At 38.3% G+C, this 23,670-nt stretch overlaps 2 protein-coding genes across 4 annotated transcripts; one reads left to right on the top strand and one right to left on the bottom strand.

Annotated features, from left to right (window-relative positions):
* Positions 1 to 2,878: 2,878 nt before the first annotated feature.
* LOC137742917 (ATP sulfurylase 2-like) lies at positions 2,879 to 6,324 on the bottom strand. Its single transcript, XM_068483056.1, has 5 exons — positions 5,463 to 6,324; positions 4,426 to 4,831; positions 3,971 to 4,231; positions 3,641 to 3,727; positions 2,879 to 3,317 (listed from the first exon to the last, which is right to left on the bottom strand). Exons 1-5 carry the CDS (start codon positions 6,029 to 6,031, stop codon positions 3,180 to 3,182), a joined length of 1,461 nt encoding a protein of 486 aa, XP_068339157.1. The 5' UTR covers positions 6,032 to 6,324; the 3' UTR covers positions 2,879 to 3,179.
* A 3,299-nt stretch (positions 6,325 to 9,623) lies between these two features.
* Positions 9,624 to 18,646, top strand: LOC137740756 (5'-3' exoribonuclease 3-like). 3 transcript variants are annotated; one of them, XM_068481484.1, is made up of 23 exons: positions 9,624 to 10,491; positions 10,643 to 10,745; positions 10,981 to 11,057; positions 11,764 to 11,955; positions 12,102 to 12,221; positions 12,349 to 12,411; positions 12,575 to 12,724; positions 12,935 to 13,099; positions 13,246 to 13,323; positions 13,406 to 13,492; positions 13,967 to 14,227; positions 14,453 to 14,548; positions 14,938 to 15,033; positions 15,115 to 15,185; positions 15,497 to 15,625; positions 15,699 to 15,775; positions 15,868 to 15,908; positions 16,025 to 16,099; positions 16,191 to 16,348; positions 16,738 to 16,842; positions 17,084 to 17,159; positions 17,368 to 17,474; positions 17,590 to 18,646. In XM_068481484.1, the coding sequence occupies exons 1-23, from the start codon at positions 10,288 to 10,290 to the stop codon at positions 18,254 to 18,256; spliced, it is 3,198 nt and encodes a 1,065-aa protein (XP_068337585.1). In that variant the 5' UTR covers positions 9,624 to 10,287; the 3' UTR covers positions 18,257 to 18,646. The 3 variants fall into 3 exon arrangements, with proteins under 3 accessions (XP_068337585.1, XP_068336989.1, XP_068338279.1); XM_068480888.1 differs by having other exon boundaries at positions 16,726 to 16,842; XM_068482178.1 differs by having other exon boundaries at positions 10,477 to 10,491; positions 10,997 to 11,057; positions 16,726 to 16,842.
* Positions 18,647 to 23,670: the final 5,024 nt, after the last annotated feature.

Below are 23,670 nucleotides of genomic sequence, written 5' to 3'. Positions count from 1 at the left end.
GAAGACTTTAAATGCAAACATTTTGACTGGGGCCATAGGGTTTTACAATCTTGAAAATAAGCAACCTTTTTGCAGTTTGCATGTTCTGGGGCTTAGGTTGGTTTGGTAAATGGTGGATAAAAACAGAGAAAATAAGGATATGGACCCCCTTCTTTGTCACCAAAGGCAGTTACTGACTCAGACTGTACATACTAGGGCAAGTCGTCTTCTTTTGTGATGATGTAGCTAAGCTGGGGTAGAAAGTTGAACCAGAAAATGACCCAACTAGCTAGCACGTGCATTTGCCCCCAAAGAGATTAAAGCACTTAAAGATAACCCCAAACATAACCCTAACAATTAATAGTTGAATCACCGATCGTATTTCATTTTGTCAAGTTTATGATTATGATGTGAGATTCTTACATTCTTTTGTGCGCCCTGTCACATGGAATGACCACATAATGAGCAACACATGCCGCCAATTTCACATCGGTCATTGATCAAGTTCATTCAAGTGAAACGTGTGAATACCACGATACTGGATAAAGTCTATGAGACACAACGGTTCCATGGTGAGTATCTAATTGCTCAGGCTAAAGTACCATATATCAGTACTCTCTAAAATAAAATTATATATATAAGTCACTGTCACTCAGAGCAGAAAGCGGAATGCAACTCATTACACGAGATGTCACGTGAGGAGAGGGATTGAGAAAGAAAATCCTATCCTCGTTGACAAGGATTTAGATAACCCTTTGGCTTGATATTGTGGCATATCATGGGCGAAGCTACAATATTATCATATGTTTTCCTGCTTGGCATTGAATTATGATTTGAAACACCATGTGAGATTTTGAAAATGCATGTAAGTCATTCTTCCAGATTAGACCTAAGATTTGGTCTCATTACAGCTCAGCTTTGGAACCTGGAGAACCAAAGTGGTTTATATGGATGTAGCTTAACCATATGTATGCGCACATGTAATGTGTTTTAGATGGCCAAAATTTGTATATCGCAAGCAAAATATTAGTCGACAAGACTATAACACAAGTGACCCACAGCACAAACAAGGAAAACATTTTACATATGAGGGTCCAATGCCAGGTTGGATCATTTGTTCGTTCCATGCATGGTCGATTCCATAGCCCAACTTGAATAGATTGGACTTGGAGGCATAAATATGGTGAAATAAAATATTGGAAAGCATGAAGAAACTTGTGCATCAGGTGCCCTTTGGGTTTTGTCGACAGAATGTTATTTAGACATTTTTTCTTTTTCTTTTTAAACAAACGATACTATTTACATAAAATGATGGAAAAGTGGGCTAAACCTTGCAATAGGTTAATAATATTGTGGTTCAAATTCGCCTTTAGCGAGAATCGAACATAAAACCTCTTACTTACCAATGAAAATGAATGCCAGTAGATCACTTTTAGTTTCTCCTTTTGTATTCATTTTTCTATTTTTTTTTTACTTCATTCAATCCTAAGGGTAGAGACAAGAGGAGTATTGCAGAAAGAGAAAATAAGACCATAGTAAAGAAGAAAAGAAGAACGCAAGTGACTCCCAACCACAGTGGTGAAAATAAGTGTTGGCCATCCACGGCATAAGTTCAAATCCTGTCAGCTCTTTGATCCAACAAATCTATCATTTTCTACAAGAAAAAAGAGAAAGACAAAAGAAAAGTGAAAATCATTTTGCTTTGTCAAATTAAACTTTCCTAGCTGAAGTAGGTTCAGTAGCAAATAAGGAGCTACCTGTGTAGGCAATGAGAGATATGAAAGTTTTCATCTACCTCTCAAGTGAAAAGATGACACACGACATTGTTGCAGTATCTCAAGTTAATCAGCTACTCTGTATTTTAACTCTTCCGTATGATAGTACTTAAGGCCATCTCCAACCGAAGGGTCCAGAAGGCCAGATGGTCGAAAATAGCCCGAAAACTGTCTCCAACTGAGGGTTAGGCCAGAGGGCTCGTGGGCCCCACAGAATCTGAAAAAGGCCCAAATGGCTAAAGGGCTGGCCCCTTCCAGCTAGGCCCGGGCTGGCCAGAATTTTGCTGAAAACTGTTGGATATAACCCACAGGAATAATTTTGTTTATCGCAATAGTGTTGGTTATAACAGACACGAATAGTAATGGCTACACAAGAATAATTTTGATTAATTGCAATCGTGTCGGTTATAACCGACACGAATAGTATGAAAATTTTGAATACAACGGCTAGCTGAGTCAGTTAGCCGTTGTATTCAAATTTAATTTAATTTTTATTTTTATGAATTTAAAGCTTTTTTTTTTCTTATTTTTTTATAACTTCTATTTTACAAAATTTGTTTCATATTTTTTTTAAAATTCTATTTTTTTTTTCCTATAACTTCTATTTTACAAAATTTGGTTCATATATATATATATATATATATATATTTTAATTCTATTTTTTTCCTATAACTTCTATTTTACAAAATTTGGTTCAAATCCAACGGCTAGCTAACGTCACTTAGCCGTTGGATTTGAATTTAAATTGTAGTTTTTAAATAATAAATTATATTTGACTCTTTGGCCCTCGGTTGGAGACGGTTTTTTGTGACAGGACTAAAACGAGCCCTATGGCCCTTTGGCCCTCGGTTGGATATGGAGGCAAATATGACCCCGTAATGTTCATTAGAATATTAATAATTGGAGAGCTAGAGGGCTAAAACGAGCTCTATGACCAATCCTCGGTTAGAAATGGCCTAATTGGTTTAGATACGGCATTCCAGTTTATAATTTAAGTTTCACTTTTATCTTGTAGGCAAGCCCATCATTATACATCTCCGCCAGCCCAAAATCTCTGTACAACCTGTTGACGATTGGACTAGGTGAGAAAAAAAAAAAAAAAAAACAAAAGCAAGATGTATCAGTTGCATCAATGACAATTAATTTCAAGAAAAAATAGTACTCGGCCATTATATAAAGCAAATTCTTGCCCTGTATATAAGCTCATAAACAAAAACAAATTGGATAGAAAAAAAACAAGAAAAAAAAAAAATCAATTTTACAGGCATTAGCACGCTTTTGGCTACCGGATTGGAAAATAGAAGATACTCTCCAAGGTTACCCTTGTGCTGCATCGGTTATAATCTGGCTAGCGGCTTCGCTCTTTCTCCGGCTAAATTGGAATTAACGTAGCTGAACAATCTGGTATTAATCTACCACTGATGTCTAAGTAGATACCACAGCTTGTTGCTGTGATGCCTCTTCTGTTTGCAAGCTCTTGTAATAGTTGACGAGAACCTTCCATCCCGAGGGACACATAAAACCATCAGGAGGGTTTTCGCCGCTCTTTGCATAAGCACGCATCTGAAACAACAGGTGTACCAAATTATACACAGCATACAGAAGAGAGATTATTTTCCTAATTAGTAATCTCATATCTAATTCAACGGTCGTGCACACGCAATTCTATAAGGTTTAAGGCAGCAACTAGCAAGCAACATCTGAGAATTTCATCATGGGTAGGCATTCACCACCCGTTGTAGTTTACACACTTATCCAAGTGAGGTGCGAAACTATACCAACAGAACTACATTGCCAGTTTGATGGTATACCCTCTAAGATACAGTATTTCCCCTCGAGCCAGAGATACGCTATTGAGAACAAACAATATCAAATACTCTTCATACCTTGGTTCCAGAGATGAAGAGGAAATCTTTAGCACGTGAAGGATCAAAAAATGCCATCTTCTTTTCCACAGTGTCATAAGCTGCCACCTGCAATTTATAATTAAAGACGAAGGTTAATCGACACACAAAAGAGGAACCAATATCAAGTCATCGTATAAAACTACCATCTCAAGGGCCATATATAACCAAGTAAGAATTCATCACATCCAAACTAGTAGAACTCTGACATAACACATGCATAAAAATTTCCGATAATATATATCAACCAAGCAAATAAGCACAAGGAGTGCACCATATGTCAAGACTAGAAGCACGTATAGTTTCACCCACCCTGAAAGGCAAAATATTGAGCTTCTCGAGCCCGGGAGCCATGGTTAACACCTTTTTCCCATGATCAGGGTCATATAAATCCCTCTTCTCTATGGGATGTCCCATACCAGCAGGATCACGGCCCACAATGTAGAAATTTGCACCTGCATTTATTCGAGCTTTGGCATGCCACTGTACTTCAGTTGGACCCGCGTAGTGCATAGGTGATGGGAATATACCCACAATAGTAGTTTCAGGGTCAAGAACTCCATCTTCTAGGACCTGAACAGAAACAAAACATTTAAAAACTACCCATTTTGGACATCAAAATTTGCAATGCATCTCCGTACTTCAATGCAGAAGTGAAAAAATCTGTTCAACAAAACGAAGGTAAAGATGTAGATAGAATACTATGGCAGGTCAAAATATTTTGCTAGCATATTCACAGACATACAAAGGGAATGCAGGCCCATTACCTTGCTATGTTGCTCCATCCGAACATCCAATGGCACATCGTCAGGCTTTGTGAAACCTCCCAAAGGATGAAGCAACAGAATTGGATTCTTGTATCCCATGTCCAAGAGTCGCCTGCGTGTGTCATTCATCAACAAAGCATGGCCATTATGTACGGGATTTCTCAACTGAAAAGCAAAAACTGCGTCAGCTTGACGCCTGTCAAATTCTTTCCGGAGCTGTTGAGGAGAGAGCCTGTAGTGATCAAGCCCGTCTTCATATTTGACACGGTCTAGTACTTCCAAATCTCCGCCAATAAGCCAGTTTCCAGCCGGAGTGATCACCTCCTCAACGTATGGCAACCCCGGGGCTGTTGACCCCCAAGTCCTAGCAATCCTTTCTTCCTTGTTATGCTTGTAAATCTCAATGCTGCAACAAAAAAACAAATATAACAGATTACAAAATTATACTAGCGTATCGAGATTTTCGATTAATTAGCAGATGATTTTTGCCACAAGGAGATTCCAAGTGAATTAATAACCAAAAAATCAACATGTTTGTTCTGTTGCATGTGCGAGTGTATAGTTAAAGGAAATTACAATTAAACAAATTGACTTTTTTTAAAAGCAGAAACAAGTCCCCATCTTTACACGGTTTGAAGTGGGCACTTGATTTTTGTTTACTTCAGTCACAATAAACAAACAAATGCATGAAATCAGGTGATTATAAAAAAGAATATAATAAATTTCCATGTGCAAACAAAATAAATATCAAATTAAAAAATCGTCAACAATCAAATCTCAATTGCTAAACTAATTAAAATAAAAAATTGTGGAAAGGAGTTAAGCTCCTGGATGACAGTGTGGATTTAAATTCTGTCCGTGACTAATCTAATAAAATTTAGTGTTTGACTAAAAAATATTGACACCATCAAATATCGAACCTAGATAATCAGTTATCGACCACATACATAAAACTGATCGTTTGAGCAAATGAGATTTAGAAAAACATCATTTCGGCCAAATTCTCAATTGTAAAATACTGATAAACAAGGATTAACCTGCTTAATACACCAACCAAATCTCCAGCCGGGCCGACCAGCCCGACATCATTCGAGGATCCGATTCTCTCCTTAGTCTCGTCGTCAATCGCCAACACAATGGGAAGCGACATGTTAACAAACGACCCGTTTTCGATCCGCAGCGAATTGAAATGCAAGCTCTGCAAGTACTGGTCTTCTCTCATAAATCCCCGCAGCGGGCTGGCCCACCCCTCGCTGATGACATGGACCCACTCGAGATCAATCTTCGTAAGCCGCACCTTGGGCATCGCCTCCGCCTCCAGAGCCTTAGCAGTTCTCTGGCTCTCCGGCACCACGAGATCGACCAGGGCCCCGCCGTCGGGGTCGATGAGGGAGCTCTTGATGACAGCGGATTGAGGCGGGTGAGCGGAGGAGGCGTGCATTGTGGAGTTGTACACGACGGAGAGTATGGGGTCGGAGTGGTAGATGGGTTTGGTTCGGAATTTGAGCTTCAAGTTTGGGAGTTTGGTTTTGGGTTTGGAGATGCCGAGGTGGTTGTTGTTGACGAAATTGAAATGGCGGTCGTGGAGTTTAATGGGGAGAGACATGTTGGTGGAGGTAGGGATTTGGGGGGAGGGAGGAGGAGGTGGTGGATGAGTGGAGGAGTTGTAGGGTGGAGATCCGGTTAATGTGGGGGAGTGGAATGTGGCGGCCTCTGAATTTAGAGGCGAACATCTCGGTCAGGTTGGGAAAGCGAGTGCGACGGGGAATAAATTTGGCTGGACCGAATGAGACCCACACGTTTGAGGATTGAGTGAGCTTGTGGCTGCTGCGTCTGGGGTATCTCTCAACTCTCAGCGCTCAAGTTGTCGGAGGGACTTTCGGGACCAGAATCCAGAAGAAAATAGTAGCCTTTGTCAATTTTTGATATGGGCCTTTGCTTTGAAAGCAATTGAATATGATCCCAAAGCTACTAAAGGCTACAGGTTTAAAGCCCACCGCCCTTCCACTCACAGGGTGCCTGAATATGTACTTGTTTGGATCTAAAATTACATCATTGACTCGAGTAATTGAGATTGTTGAATGACAAAGTGGTTGAAAGGATTTTCAATTAATATTGAGAAATAATATTGTGATTTTAATTATGATATTATCTCTTAATATACATTAGGATATCTAAACCTAATGTTAGTAGTATCCAGCTGGTTGTTTTGAAAAGAGATGACCTGATCCGTCTTCAAAGGATTGCACTAAGACATTCGAATGGGCTCATCGTATCAAAAGCCCTAGGTGCATGCAATCTCCTACGTGGCTAATTATTATAAAAAACAAGTCTCATCTCTGATATTGAAGTGGGTGGTACAATTCAAATTGGCTTGGAATTCATGGACGTGTTGGAGTGAATGGTGTTGTAGCATGTGGCTTTATCTGGAGATATGGTGATTATATTTCATCAATTAGAATTACTTTTCAGAGTTTAATTTGGTGAAGGAACCATCATGCATGTACATGGTCTTCGTCAGGGGAAATGTGCATGATGGATTCAATTGGTGAAGTGATTTGATGGAATTATGATGAGGTAAGAAGCCTAGGCAAGCTAGGTTTTTGGTTATGATGGGATAAGTCTGCCACGAATAGGCTTTTGGATGGGATAGGTTTTTATCTTGTTTGAAAACTCAACCATCTGGAAGATAGGCTTTACCTATGCCACGGATCAGCCTTCATTCTACGAGTTTGAGTTTCAGTTGGTTTCTACGAAATTATTAGGTCGTGCCAAGCAGAAAGTATGGATGCTATAAATACGGAGTCGCAGGCAACATTGTGGCCTTCTTTAATTCAACACACAAGTTACCATGCGCAGAGCTTCTCAACAACCCTTGAGATTTTATCCTTCTCCCATTTATTCCGCCGACACATCTGCAGTTTGGATAAACAGCATTGTGAAGGCAATCTGCGACATCTTCAGTTTTGATAAACAACACTAGAGCCGTAGAATTAGTCGATCAAGAAACACCTTCAGTTTGGATAAATATCACTGTTTCGAGACCTATTGGTTATTTATCCAAGTCTCGATCGACAAGGACTTTTGAGTTCTTGTTGGTAGAGGTCATCTCATTAGCCTTTTCACCGAAGTGAGGTGTTACAGGTTATTAGGCTCGGCACATTGAACTTCGAGTTATTTTATGATTGGATATTCACAAGTACACTTTGGAGTTAGGCATTCCGACGTTCAAACCAAATTTACCATCAAGACATACATCTATTTCGAGTATTTGTGTCCATATAGTCTGGTGCCAGTTCGGCGTGCTCATACTCTCACGAATATAATCACTGTGACCGAACCTGGCGCCGACGATTTGTGAACTTCGCAGAACTAGCAGCCTTGTCTTCAGGCTCTAAAACCCAAAGACCGAGACGTGTTCCTTCCTTGGCCGCAGTCATAAGATCAAGAAGTCAACAACGTGCTTAAATCGACATCAGCATATTTTACTCCCCGCCCGAGCTCGGGCGTCAAGTTGGCATGCCCATCACATAACCGAATAACGTAGTTAGCTCATTAGTTACTCGCCCTGCGCGCCATGTAGACTTGATAGTTTTTAAGGTCAACAATACTGAATTTAAGTTTTGATTCATCGTTCATATGAATCAAATATAAAACCTTTTACTTATAAATAAAATAGAATATCACTAAATTATAGTATTACCATATGTTTAGGTTTCACATTAAAACTAGACAATGGGAAGGTATAGGGCGCCCTACTTTTAACCAAAGTGAGATCGTGTGGAACAACAAAGACATAAAACAAGAGGCTCTGCTCATTTTTTTGTGAAAAATATTTTATGAGGGAAGTGGGCGGACATCTTTACTCAAGTTTGTCTCCCACAAAAAAAAAAAAAAAAAAAAAAAATGAAAGTTCTGTGTAGTATCAAAGAAGTGCACTACTATTGTTGAAAACGTATTAATAATATGTTAATACATTTCTGTGTGGCGGATGTTATGTTAATGTATTATCAATGACACATTTAACTAGGGGTGGTTCGGTATGGGATACCATACTGAAACTAGTATTCCGAATCCCAAACCGAAATTTTTCGGGACGGGAATTTGAAGACCAATCCCAAACCAAATTTTCGGGAATCCCAAATTTCGGGAATCCCGAAATATTTTCGGGATTTTGGGACAAATTAGGAATCCCAAATTGAAATATGAAATTATGAATTGTTCTTCAAATATATAATTCAAGAACACATTCATGAACTAGGAATTTCATTTCATTCACACTACCATTTAATTGAACACTGGCATGCTTGACTCTTTTTATCATAGTCAAAATTCAAATTAATTAAACTCTTTTTGCAATCTGTTGAGAGACAAAAGAATCAAGCCTTCTGAAATCATCAGTCATGGCAGCACACATGAATACCAAACAAAACATGAAAAATATGCAAGGTGTAGGGCATTCTAGGTTGCTAAGCATGAATTAGAAACTACTAGCATCAATTATAAAAGAATAATATATATATGTATAAATATATATAATAATTAATATTATATATTTTCGGTTTGGTATGGGATTCCCGAAATATCGAGAAGCCAATCCCGAATCCCATACCGAAATTTTGGGATTGGTTCGGGATAGCATCCCGAAAATTTCGGAAATTTCGGTTTGGGAAATTTTTGGTTTGGGATCGGGATTTTTTCGGTTCGGTTCGGAATTTTCGGAAATTTTTTCCACCCCTACATTTAACAATTCCCAAACGAATCTGTGTTCCATATGCAACAATGAGATTAACAAGTGGCTTTCTATTTAACTTGAGTTTTGCAATTTTTGTGGTGTGGATGGTGGGAAGATAATAGTAGGGTTTAAAATATGCCATCATTTTGGACCATTTATTTGAAAGTGTTGACTTTAGATAACATTGGTCAAAGTTGTATCATTGCACTTTGCTCATGATTTTGTTTTTCCCTTCCACTTTACTTTTCAGCATGTTCACATCAAAAGGCACAATACGAGAATGCAAATGAATTGAGCCAACATTTTGTGTAGATACATTATATAAGTGGGTGACAAGACATCAATGTTCTTCAAGAAATATTTATGGGTTTACGTATAGATACAAAGAAAAAATCGTATGTATTATGTTGTATCCGTAAAGAGAATTCTACAACGTTTGAAAATGAGGTTGAGAAGAGTTCTTATAGCACGAACAAGAGCATGTAGAAAATATTCAGAGTTAATGTTGGAGACCTAAATCTTGTAGATTATCTCCTACTCATTACACTTTCTCTAATAATAAGGTAACCTCGACGGATCCTCATCACTATTAAGTACAAACACATATTGTCATCGCCATTTGTGCAGGTCGAGTCTAAGATGTTAATCAATCAAGTAGCAAGTGGTTATATTTCATATCCGATAATCCGAATCCTTGATTGAAATAGTTCTCCAAAAATCCTCAGCACCCAAAAAACACAATGGATAATTGGGCCTTAAGCGTCATGGGACTTGGGCTCGTTTGTTAGCAAAGGGTTCACCGAAAAGGAACAAAAACCCTAGATTTGTACTATCCTCAACCGAAATACAAGGCTCCGAGAAGACATAATTACCCCTGTTCCTTATCCCCAAACCATGGGCTTAAATTTCCAAATTTTCAGGGGTACAACCGTCAAAGCGTCACTTCCGCACCGTAATTCCACGGCCTCGCCTAGCTAACACTGGCGCCCACCTTTCTCCTTTAGTACATTATCACTCTTTCCCCGCTGAAGTTTCAGGCAGCGATTTAGGGTTAGGGTTCTGATTTTCCCTCACTTTCTGGATTCGTAATCTGTTAGTTCACCCCCGCGAGCTAACTCCAATTGACAATGGGAGTTCCGGCGTTCTACCGGTGGTTGGCGGAGAAGTACCCGCTCGTTATTGTCGACGTCGTGGAAGAAGAGCCCGTCGTGATAGATGACGTATCGATTCCGGTCGACACCAGTAAACCAAACCCTAATGGGTTGGAATACGATAATCTGTATCTCGACATGAACGGGATTATTCACCCCTGTTTCCACCCAGAAGATAGGGTAACGATTCGATTTAATTTCTTTACAATGTGATTACGAATTGAAAATATTGTTATGTGGAAAGATTCCCCCCCTTTGATTGTTATCAAAATTTGACCTTGTAGCTGTAAATTTGGTTGCGTGGCTTAATTTTGTTATCTGAATGATGCAGCCTTCTCCCTCGACATTCGATGAGGTATTCCAGTGCATGTTTGATTATATTGACAGACTGTTTGTGATGGTTCGGCCTCGAAAGCTATTGTACATGGCTATTGGTGAGTGTTGGAATTAGAACTGATGTTTATGTTTGGGAATTGTTATTGGCACTCCAAAAATCTCATTTTACACTCCAAACTTTTTATATTTGGAAAGAAAAATACATTTGTGAGGAGTGTAGAATGAGAATTTTGGAGTGCCAATATCATTTACCTTATGTTTTATCAAAAAGCATAAGTAAATGCGTTGTCGTATGAAATTTGTGTAATGCTAATTGTTGCCGATTATTGATAGATGGTGTTGCCCCCAGGGCAAAAATGAATCAACAGCGGTCTCGGCGATTTAGAGCTGCGAAAGATGCATCAGACGCGGTACGTCCTTTTGTGGATGCTAGGTGGGTCCTCCATGTGTTTGCATGTGAAGGGCTTGTCTTTTTTTCTTTGGTTTAGTTCTGATTCTTTTGTGTAGTAAAGTTTATTAATTGCAGAAAACTGGTAGATGAATAGATATGTTTATATATCTGACCTTAACGAAACAAATGAAAGCAGTTTGATTTCGTGGGCACTACAAAGTTTTCCTCTGTAGTGGATATCATAGTGGTGTTTAGACATAGGAGTTAAACAAGTAATGTCTAAAGATCATTATTTCAAACACCCTTTGATAGTGCTATCATCAGTTCTGGTTATATGCATAAGTTTTTACTAGTCATGTTTGTTAGGGTTTTGTAGTTGATGCAGTTTGTGTAAATTTATTATGAATTGTGATAATCCAACACAACCTTAATGGAGTTGTGGAATGTGTATTTGCAGTAACTTTTTTTTTTTTTGAGGGCAACTCAATCTTCAAACTTGTATTATGAAAATTGAAGGAACATAGCTACTAGTCCTGAACCATTTACTTGGGGCATGTTAAACTCCCTCCCCCCCATTCTATCTGTGTGAACTCATTGTTGAGATTTCCTGAATCCTTGCTTGTTACAATTGTTCCATAAGGTTACACAGCCTTGGAATGGGGGAAGTAGATAGGAGAAACGAAGCCAAGCTTTACATTTATTGATTTTTGGTTTCTCTTTTATAGGCAGCTGAAGAAGAAAGGCTGCGTGAGGAGTTTGAAATGGAGGGGAGAAAGCTTCCTCCAAAACAACAGTCACAAGTTGTTGATTCCAATGTCATCACTCCTGGAACTCAATTTATGGCTGTTTTGTCAGTAGCATTGCAGTATTACATTCATCTCAGATTAAACAACGACCCAGGATGGAAAAATGTTAAGGTATTTTCTATGCTTTGTTCCCTCGGTTTCCTGAAGTTATATTGTGTTTCTTTTGCAATTACTAATTAGGACCTATTTTTATTGTTCTATCAATGCTGATGAATATTCCTGTTTTACCAATTTTTTTTAATATTTTGTCTTGGCAGGTTATTCTTTCCGATGCAAATGTTCCAGGTGAAGGTGAACACAAAATTATGTCTTATGTTCGTCTTCAAAGAAATCTTCCTGGTTATGATCCAAATACACGCCATTGTCTCTATGGTTTGGTATGTTTCTTCCTTCATTACATGCATCTTCTTATACCCCTAAGTTATTTATCCATTGCTTTATAAAAACCCTTGAATTATTCTGGTAAGTTTTTCCTGTATTCTATTAATGTGTGGTCAATTACAGGATGCTGATTTGATTATGCTTGCTTTGGCTACCCATGAAGTTCATTTTTCAATTCTTCGAGAGGTATGTATTTATGATTTTGCAATTTTTCATTTTAAAATTCAATTCAACTTTGTTTTTCTGTATGATTGGCATCTTCGTTACTTTCAGTTCTCCTACAGTGTGTTTCATGATTTCCACCTTCATTCCAACTAGTAATTGTACATTTGGAAATGCAACATTCCAGGTTGTATTCACCCCTGGACAGCAAGACAAATGCTTCATATGTGGTCAGGTGGGTCATTTAGCAGCAAATTGTGAAGGTAAGGTGAAACGGAAGGCTGGAGAGTTTGATGAGAAAGCTGATGCTGAGGCCGTTCCCAAGAAGCCGTACCAGGTTATTTTTTGCAATACATTGATTGAAGAGCTACTGATAAAACTTAAAAGGAATGGTTGTTATTTTTGGATTGAAATTATTCATTTTAGAGCCATTGCGAATTGGACATTTCACTGAATAGGACTAGTGGAATAACTTGTATCCTACTTTCGAAATACTATGTGACAATTATAAATTGAAGTTTTATCTCTTTGTGCTTTGTTATGGCAGTTTCTTAACATCTGGACTCTTAGAGAATATTTGGAATATGAGATGAGAATTCCCAATACCCAATTCGAGATTGATTTTGAGTGCATCGTGGATGATTTCATATTCATGTGTTTCTTCGTTGGCAACGATTTCTTACCACACATGCCCACGCTGGAAATTCGTGAGGTATGTAATTTTATTAAGCTTGAGAAATAGAACATGAAAATAGGAGGTTTAAAAAACTGTTTCACATAAAAATAAAAATGAAAATAGGAGGGCTTCAAAAAGAGTAGTAATTTTCTGTTATAATATTCTCATTGGTGATTGTTCAGGGTGCAATCAATTTGCTTTTGGCTGTATACAAGAAAGAATTTAAGTCATTGGGTGGATACCTGACTGATGGAAGCAAGGTATTTAATTGACTATTGTAGGTTATTTAGTTGACTAGGTTCTTTCATAATGTTCTTATTTGCCTGCCTTTTTTTTTCTCAGCCAAATTTGAGTCGGGTAGAGCATTTCATCCAAGCAGTTGGATCTTATGAAGATAAAATATTTCAGAAAAGAGCTCGATTGCATCAGGTTTGTTCCTTAGTAGCCCCTTGAAACAGTTTTACTTTTATGGCAGCATGATTGTATAACCGCGTTGATTTGCATGATGGCTAAAGTATTTTTTATTTTATCTTTTATTTTTAATTTAATGCACCTGTTTAGGTTGTTTAGTTAGATGGAGCATGGTACTTAGCTAGGGTTTCAGAATGTTTTTGAGTGGGTGGGAGAACTTTAGGTTTCAGATAGATTGTTCAAGCTTTCACAAGGAAAATAGTATTTGGGAGGGAGGATACTTTTCTCAATAAATGTGAGCTGAAAGAGGGCAGATAAAATCAATCTGCTCTCAGAAAAGGTCTCTGGGATGTGGCCTTTTGAGCAGACGCCCCTTCCAAATCTGTGGATGTTATTGTTCTTCTGTGAATTGCTTTATGGGGGGATTAATAGATGTTATGTTGGTGAATAGAATGCTTAATGTTATAACAAAATCATTCCCCCTCTCTCCAGCGTCAGGCAGACAGAATAAAGCGTGAAAAAGGGCAATTAAGAAGAGGAGATGATGCAGCACCTCAAGTGCAACCAGATTCATTGGTTCCAGTTTCTCGGTTTCAGGGATCTCGTCTTGCTTCAGGTCTTACAGCTTCACCCTATCAACAATCTGGAAAATCTAGTGATCAAGGAAATCCTCGAAAGGTTGCACGTTTATCTTCAGAGATGTCAACTGTCGGTGCTGCTATTGTTGAAGCTGAGGACAGTCTTGAACTAGATGTATGTTTTTTAGCTCAGGAGATACCTTAATGTCAAACATTTTTAGTCTGTTCTTTGTATTTACTTTTCTACATGCTGATTACTGACGCTAACCTAATTTTGAATCTCTATTGTACCATCTTGTAATAATTGCTTTACAAACAGGGTTAGGTGTTTAATGAGTTCTGCTGGTTATATATTATTAACTATGTGGTCGTTAAGCTGTCACTGTTTTTTTTCTTCTAGGAACATGGAAACAAAGAAGACATGAAAGCAAAGCTGAAGGAGATTCTTCGTGAGAAATCTGATGCTTTTAACTCTGGAAATCCCAATGTAGACAAGGTTCAATTACTAACTGTACATATATTTTGATATCGATGTCTGCAAGGCGTATGTTTGTAAGGCATTTAAAAGCCTTTTTGAAATTTGATAATTTAGATTATCTGCTTGGATCTTGGAACCATAGTAAAATCAGTATTTGCAATTATCATGCATTGCCATTTGCCAATGAAAGCGACCTATCACAACATTGTTCTCTTTTGTTTTTTTGCAGTTTTGAATACTAAATATAAAACTGTTGTCTAGTTTATGCATTAGCTCTTGCTGCATAGCTCTGTTTACATTATTATATTTGTCATCTCAATACTATAGCTGAGAAGCTTGGAGTTTTGTTTCTGCATTTTGTTGCTGGTCGCATTGGTAATGTGATTCTTTTTGTCTTGTATTATTAGGTTAAATTGGGAGAACGTGGATGGAAAGATAGGTATTATGAAGAGAAGTTTTCTGCAAAAACTCCTGAAGAACGTGATGCAATTCGAAAAGATGTTGTACGTAATAATTGCTGGTGATATCAAATGTTCATTTGTATAAACCATTGTTAGTTTTTTCATATTTGTGTTTTTGGGTAGGTTTTGCGATACACGGAAGGTCTGTGTTGGGTGATGCACTATTATTATGAAGGTGTTTGCTCGTGGCAGTGGTGAGTAGTTTTGAACCACCTTCCTTCACTACATGAAGGGCCTTCCCGTTCCTTTTGCTTCTGTAGCATTTTGCAATGACTGGAATTATTAATTGTATTTGGATGGGGTTTTTCAGTGTTGTATAAGGAGCAGGGTTGGATTATGAATATTTTCCAATTTTTCCTTTAACATATCATATGAAAACACAATTGCATATCAGGATAATGCCACATAGATGAGATCTTGTTGTAACATTTTCTGAAAAAACTGCATTAATGATCTTAGTCAAATATGTCAATCATGCCATTGAATGCCTTTTTTTTTCCTTCAGGTTTTACCCCTATCACTATGCACCCTTTGCTTCTGATCTGAAGGACCTTGGTCAGCTAAATATAAGTTTTGATTTGGGCTCTCCTTTTAAACCGTTCAATCAGCTGTTGGGAGTTTTTCCTGCTGCAAGGTTTGCTTGTAATTTATTTCTTTTATTAGTAAATTATCCATTAAGTAAGGCACTAATGATAATTTGTTTGCAGCTCCCATGCTCTTCCTGAGCAGTACAGGAAGTTGATGACTGATCCAAATTCACCTCTGATTGATTTTTACCCTATTGGTATGTTTGCTTGACTAATATTGGTGGTTTGAATATTTCCCTTTTGTTACTTGCTCACTAAGATTCTTCTCTGAACCTCTATTTGCTATCAGACTTTGAAGTGGATATGAATGGGAAGCGGTATGCATGGCAGGTAGGTTTCTTTCTAATCCATATTATAACTATATGCTTTTGCGCATGGTCATGATGATTACTGTGTATATTGTACACCTATCGAGCAGAGTTTGACATCTTTTTGCTTTTCTGAAGGGTATTGCAAAGTTGCCTTTTATTGATGAAGTCCGCCTTCTAGGTGAGGTTGAAAAACTCGAACATACATTGACGGTACGGTAATTATTTATTTTTATTTACTTTGCACTACTGATTTTGGTATTTCTATTTTGTTTTCTAACTTAATTTTTGCTTTGGATTGTAGGAGGAGGAGACAAGGAGAAATAGTGTGATGTTTGAGATGCTTTTTGTGACATCGTCTCATCCTCTATCTGTAAGCATATATTCTCTGGACAATCGATGTAAGCAGTTGACAGACAAAGAACGAGTTGAAGTTAAGGAGCAGATTGATCCCAAGTACAGGTTTGTTCACGGTGCATTTACTTTATGCTTTAGAGCAGCAACCAGATTTCTAATTTGAATTTTATGTTATACCTTTGCTATTTTCTATTTGAGCCTGTTTTGGTTGGGAACTATAGATCATGTGGCCAGTGTTCCATTTTGGTGGCACCGCATATGCTAATTGATTTAGTTTATATATTTTTCTTGAGAATGATGCTCTATTTTGGCATTTTACAAAAATTAATTTTTCTATGGTTTTCTAGGAAGTGTGTCCATTTTTTGGTACTTCTAGATGGTAATGTTTGCTGCATGAGTATAAAGCCATATTATTGTTCTGATTTTTTCTTATGGACAATGTATTTAAGAATTGTTTGAGACTATTTTCTGATTTTATTTAGGGATGCATGCAGTGAAGGGATGAACGGTTATTTGTCTCCATGTACTGGAGAGCCTTGCCCTCCGGTTTTCCGGTCTCCTGTTGAAAGTATGGAGGATATTGTGGACAACCAAGTAATGTATGTATTTTAACTGAAATTCATTTGCTTTAATATACATTGTACGTGAGAGAGAGAGAGAAGAATTACGAATTACAATATTTTGTTGATGGGTAATCTGTCCATGTGTGTATTAAGTAATTTATTGGATGCAAATAGAAGTGCCCTTAAATAATACAAAATGGCTTCATTAACGGATTTGTTCTATACATAGAAGTGATCATGCATCTCTGAACTGCAATTCCCTCCCTTTGATGTTCAGATGTGCGATATACAGACTACCAGATGTACATAAGCATATAACTCAACCACCGGCAGGTGTTATATTGCCGAAGAAGGTATATTGTCCATATTGATCTTAAGCTTTTTTCAATCAGATTTTGTTCTATGGGTGTTATCCATATGCGTTGCGAGTGTTGCTTTATGTGTTCGCATGTGTTCCTATGAACTTCTCGACTTGGCCATTGCCTCTAATTTTAAGTAATAATAAAATTATTATACACCTGTTTGATGCTTATCATTATATTGATGTCAAGTTATCTTCAGACTGTTACAGTGGGGGATCTGAAGCCTTTACCTCCTTTATGGCATGAAGACACCGGGCGAAAGCCTTGGCATGAAGATTCTGGGCGGAAGCCATATGAAAATTCGAGGTAGACCTTCTTTTAACAAATCGCTTTTGATAGATATGCAGTGCCATTTGTCCTTCGCGTAATATAATTCCTTTTCTTCTGATTGTATTTTAACAATATTAGATTTTGCTTTCAGTTCCTGGCAGAACCCAGGAGCTGTTTCTGGAAGACAGCTCGGGGAATCGGCACATCGCCTTGTTGTTAATAGCTTACAGGCTAATGGGTATGGCAATCGGATGCATTCCCATCGACCATCTTATGCCGAGCCTCAGTATTATCCGGCACACCCTTCCTATGCAAATAACGGAGGCTATGATCAGGGACACAATAGAATGCCACCACCTAGGGCAATCCACCATCCTCAACATCAACACCGAGCTTCGAATATTAGTACATTCCCAAGTCACAGTGACCGTGGGTATAATGTACCGCATTCTTCGGCAGCTGGCCATCGCTTTCAGAACAGGTCTCATACCCAGCACCACGAAAGGAATTCTGGGCATGTATACTACGAATCAGGAAATCACCAGAACGATGGACCAATCTACCCTGAGAGACCAATTCTACAAACTCCAGCGGGGGTCAGTGCTGCTCCTTATCCAGGTGGCTATAACAACTATCAGAGTTACCAACCATCTGGAACGCCTAGCCATCATGGTATTGATGGCCGGGTTCCACCGGTCAGCCATAACCCAGGCAGAGGTCAAAGCCGCCCTCAACAATCCAGAAACCAATACTCTGGATTGGACAGAAGAGGAAATAGGAGACCACCTCCACCCCAGGCTGGGTATGGTCACAAGTAGGACGAGCTTGTGCTTGTGATGAAATTGTTGTGCTATATTTGGGCGGGCGCCCGCCCCGAATGGCAAAAATGGAAGCAGAAGTTATTTATCGCTTTGATTGCCGCTGCAGTTGGCATTTTAGAGTCAGCATGGTAGCGGACTCCATGTGGACAGCAGTTTGTGTAAGTTGTGGATTCCCGGATAAGAGGAGAGGTTCGAGTTTTTCCAATTTTTCCCTTCTGTAATTGAGACTTGTTTTCTCATTCATTTTGTGGAGTTTAGAATTAGTGACTTGTTTTCTTGGTCAAGAATTTGTCTCTGTCAAAATTTTCCAAAGATGAAATGCTACTAAAATACTAAGATTTGTTTGTGAATTAATAAAAAATTCTACTTAAAGAGTCACATTTAGAGAAACCGTTGAAGATCCTCTTATTTGACCAAGATATAAGAGAACAGCTCGATAGCTATAAATTTCGTTACGAAAAGACTCATTCTCCCAGTGGTCCATTTAAAAAAATGTTATTGGGCCTAATAAAGTAAGGTTAAGTTTGCTTCATGTTTGGGGCCCAATTACAAACAAAATATTAATTGGGCCTCTTAAACTGTTGGGTGAAAAATGGGTCGTGGTGCATACCACAAAACGGATGGGCCGCGTAGGAAGACCTTCTTGTTCTCTTAAACCCCGGCTGGAAGACAATGTCCTTATACGGTTTTTCCAGAAACGTTTAGACAATTAATCAAATAGTGCTCCAATTGCTAAGGGATTATTATAATAGATGTAATAAGTGAATATTTGCCTGCTACATGACCGGGGTTATCAAAACGTAATAAAACGTTTTTAGTCTCACAAATGATAAAATCCTGTGTCCAGACGCCTGTATAGGGCAACATACACAAAATGATGAAATCAAGTTACAACGAGAGACTGGAGTGTAGCTTAAATTGTCTGGTCGAATGGTCATGTGATCTGGATGCCCAATGCTTAATCTCACTACACTTATTAAAAAGAAATCAAGTCAGCACGAAAAACTCGTACACGTTTTAAGCCGTATATGTTCTGCCAAGATATGAAATTATAAGGTTCATCAGAACCAACCAAGCGCACGAGTGCACCACAGTCACAGCTCGTAATGGTCGGGCGGTGGGAAAGTTGGGGTCCCATTCATCTCTCTCCCTCTCTCTCTCAATAATTGAAAGGATTGGTTAGTGCTGACTTTGGTTTGCCTCTTTTGCTCGGAATGTTTGATCCACGTTGAGCTGCATTCAGCCACGGGCGTCGGTTTGTCCTGATTCAAATAATGATATCCGCATGAGTCAATACTTATAATATATATATATATATATATATATATATAAAATAAATTGAATTTCTATTGCTGAAGCATGCATTGCATGTTAATTAAGAGTAATCAAAATACTAAAGCTATTATTAAAGCCACATATAAATAGGATTAAGTTGCTAATTTGGAATTACATGGCAGAAGTTTTTCAGAGATTTTACAAAATGCAGATATCGCGCATAGAAGATTTGCAGCAAGACACATGCATCAAGTGAGAAGTACTTTGAACAGATCATTGGACAACAGGTGTTATTCAGCTGTTCAGCATTAATTACCTAATCCTATAAAATATTAGGTTGACGAGGTCTCTGGTTATTTGGAATTAATTAATTCCCATGAATATTGTTATAATCAAGTCCATTAAACAAACGACTTTCGAAGCTGCACCTTGATTGATGGGTCATTATAAAGTCATCTATGACGCATGCTGGTGAATGCCAAGACCAATGAAAATACCAGCGTGGTTCGATTGGACGAAATCGGGTTGTCAACGGTTTTTATACAAATTGGGAAAATTGATTATTAAATAAAATAAAATAAAATAAAAAACCCATGACTTATAACTCACGATTTTCGTAAAAATGAAAATTTTTGATGTTCGCAAGATTTTTTGCATGTGGATTAAGTAAAACTTTATAAGCCTTCTGGAAGTGGTCTTACAATTTATTAAGCCCGGTAAATATTTTTTTATGAATTTTTCAAGTTACAAAAAATAAACTAAATTAAAAAACACTAAAAAGTAGCAAGGCACAACAATGATTGCAAACGCTCAGAATATCTCTTGAACATTCATTCCTCGGCAGTAGTCGCAAGATCAAGAAGTCAGCAACGCGCTCAACGTAACATCTACACATTTTACTCCTCGGCCGACGAGTTGGGCATGCCCGCATACAATTGAATGACGTAGTTAGCTTATTAATTACTCGGCATGCGCGCTACGTAGGGTCAACATTTTGGCACGCCTAGTAGGATGAAGTGCTAAAACTACGAAGTTCACATGATATATCAAGATGAGATTCGGCGCCTATTCAAGGAAATTGTCAAGCAACAAAAACTCATTAACCGGATCCTTGAAGCAGATGAAGAAAGGCAAAAATCTTTCTCTCAAATGATAAAGGTGAAGGTTCATCACAGCTTACAAGATCAATGGTTAAATGAAGATAGAGCTCAAATTTATGAGTGGCTCGATAAAAAAAGGCCATCTGGTTTCAAATCAATTCCATTTGAAGAATGGTTGGATCAGAAGGCTGAGGGGCAGTTTTTAGCTCCAGCCACAACCAACATTCGGCCTAAGAAGATTGTCGAGACGGCCGAAGAAGAACCTAGGCCACCTGTTGTCTCGGTCGAGACTGAAAGTGTGGTAGGCCTAGAAGAAAAAGTTCAAGTTTTTAAGCCAAAAATCGACTCAAAAAATGATTCGTCAGAGGAGTGTTCCAATGACGAACAAGACCGATACACGGCTTTAGATGAAAAAAGCACATCAATTGATATGGTCATCGGAGATATAGGCCTAGTCGGAAAAACCACACCAATCGATATGATTATTGGTGATAAAGCCGATATGGAGAAACCCGATCGCCTAAGTTGTCCGAGTTAAAAGCCAAAATTGGTGAAGTTATTATGCTTGGGGGGCATAATAATTGTTCAACATATTCGGTGGCCGATTTATTTGGAGATGATCTTTTATTCGGCTTTGGAAAATCTCAAAGTGAAAATTGTGATGTAAAAATATCTTAGCTTGGAATAAAGCATCGTTGGCCTCCTCTTGATTATGATTCGGCTGTTTTCATTTTCTTTTACTAAAATATATATTTTCTTAAACATACGGGTATGCAAGCTAATGCATAAGAAAATAAGGAGGCAACATTATTAGTCGTCGGCGACCATTATTTGCTCCAATTGATGACTTTGATTGGTGATAGGCCGAGCTGCCATTTTTCTCGACCTCCACCATTATTTGCTCCAATTGTTGACTTTGATTGGTGATAAGCCGAGCTGCCATTTTTCTCTTCATTAAATAGAATGCATAAATGTATGCATGTGCATGGAAGGGACAAATGGCGAATTCTCCCACTTAGATTTTCTACCTTGACAAAAGTTGGGACAGATAGGCAAAGAGATTTGATGGTGATTGGTTTTCACTGAATTACAAGACAAAATAAGGAAAAAGTTCTGTATATTTGATGAAAGGCAGTGCATGGAGTAAATATGGTGATATTATTGTGACTCATTCGATGGAATTTGTCGTTGAGGTGTACTTCCTGTTCAATAATCTCAGCCTTGAAATATATGGTCGATAACTGACTGTAGGCCGAGCTACCCAGTATATGTTGCTGAGCTCGACCTTGCAGACTGATGCTTAAGAAGATAAAGAGGGCCAAGGAACATCCCGTGCAACATCGAATCATTCATTGATATTCAAGACATGCCTCTCGTTATATGGTGCTCAGCAATCCCGTGCTCTACCTATAATATATATCACACATGTCGAGCTCGGCAAGCTGATGCTCAGCACAAACTCATTTTATATATGTGTGTGTGCTAGGCATAGAAGCATAGCATACAAATCATAGGCAATCAGGCTACTTAGACACACACACACACAAGGCTACCTATATATATACATGTGTGTCTATATATATATATATATATATATATATATATCCTGAGTACCATGAGCAGTAGTGGGCTAGAGTCTTCGAGACTTCGACCCTATTTGGTTTTTCTCGGCCAACTCGCCGAGGTCTCTTTTAAGACATGTCAGGCTATGGAGTGGATTCCTTGACCATATATTTCTTTGACTTCACAAATTTATTTAACCATTGGGCTTACGCGTCGAAGCTCAAGGAAATTGGGGGGCAATGTTTGGACCCGATTTTACACTATTGGCTTGTGCAATCAAGGCCGTTGATGAACATAGCTTTCAGCCGTTGGATGGCAGAATAGTTAAGATAATTATTATTGAAGGATATATTGCGGTTTTAATCATGATATTATCTTTTGATGGTGAATTATCTTGATACAAGATAGATGATATGCAAACTATATCTCAAGCTTTGGGACTTTTATCTGGTTAAACAACAATTTGTGTGCAAATTAAATGTTGGTCAGATAAGAGAACAAATAGGTACAGATGAGATTGAATGGGTGTTTGACTGATGCCGTGCAAGAGTTGGATGGCATATGCTTTTGTCTTATCATGAAGTCTGTCAATGATAAGTTTGATGGAAGATGGTCTTTAAAGTATTAGATTATATTACGATTAAAGGTAATTTTTTATGCATGCATGGTTGTACCTGGACGAACATGGTGGAAAAAGAGAAGTTTTAGTTGAATACGACACATTCGTTTGGTCAGGTCATGCATGTGAAAAAAATATCTTTATCTTTTCAAGGAAAATTGGTGGATATTGGATGGCTAAGGCGGTTTCACACAATCTAATGGTTCAGAGTCAACGTAGCAGGTGATATTCTACAAAGTTAGAGAGGCGATTGGACTCTACAAAGTTATTAGGCCGTGCTAAGCAAAATACAGCCACTATAAATACAAAGTCACATACAACATTAAAGCCCCTTCTAATTCAACACACAAATTGCCCTGCGCAAACTTCTCAAACATGTTGAGATTTTTTTTATTTTCTTTTTCCGCCAACACACCTTCAGTGTGGATAAGGATAAACAACACTGTGAAAGCAATTGGCGACATCTTCAGTTTGGATAAACATCACTGTTGCCGTAGATCAGCCGTTTCTGAAGCACATTCAGTTTGGATAAACAACATTGCGTCGAGGCCGACTGGTTATCTATCCAAGTCTCGATCGAGAAGGATTTTCGAATCCTTTATTGGCAAAAGTCATCTTATTAGCCATCTCAGCGAAGTAAGGTGTTACAGGTTACCACAGTCGGCACATTGAAAGCCGAATTTGATATTGAACTTCGCATAACTAGTAGCCTTGTCTTCAGGCTCTAGAACCCGAAGGCTGAGGCGTGTTCCTTCCTTGGCCACAATCATAAGATCAAGAAGTCAGCGGCGCACTCAACGCAACATCAACACATTTTACTCCTCGCTCGAGCTCGGCCAACGAGTTAACACATC

Source organism: Pyrus communis, chromosome 1, assembly GCF_963583255.1.
Source record: "Pyrus communis chromosome 1, drPyrComm1.1, whole genome shotgun sequence".
NCBI classification, from domain to species: Eukaryota; Viridiplantae; Streptophyta; class Magnoliopsida; order Rosales; family Rosaceae; genus Pyrus; species Pyrus communis.
Note: the sequence above shows the minus strand (reverse complement) of the source record. Positions and strands in the feature narration are given on the sequence as shown.

Excerpts from the sequence above, each read along its gene's own strand:
- LOC137742917 (XM_068483056.1), bottom strand. The coding sequence starts at position 6,031 with ATGTCTCTCCCCATTAAACTCCACGACCGCCATTTCAATTTCGTCAAC. Across the intron at positions 4,832-5,462 it reads TTGGTTGGTGTATTAAGCAG|CATTGAGATTTACAAGCATA; the intron begins GTTAATCCTTGT and ends TTTTTGTTGCAG. Across the intron at positions 4,232-4,425 it reads GGATGGAGCAACATAGCAAG|GTCCTAGAAGATGGAGTTCT; the intron begins GTAATGGGCCTG and ends GTTTCTGTTCAG.
- LOC137740756 (XM_068480888.1), top strand. The coding sequence starts at position 10,288 with ATGGGAGTTCCGGCGTTCTACCGGTGGTTGGCGGAGAAGTACCCGCTC. Across the intron at positions 12,222-12,348 it reads GCCATTGTCTCTATGGTTTG|GATGCTGATTTGATTATGCT; the intron begins GTATGTTTCTTC and ends GGTCAATTACAG. Across the intron at positions 15,626-15,698 it reads GGAGTTTTTCCTGCTGCAAG|CTCCCATGCTCTTCCTGAGC; the intron begins GTTTGCTTGTAA and ends ATTTGTTTGCAG.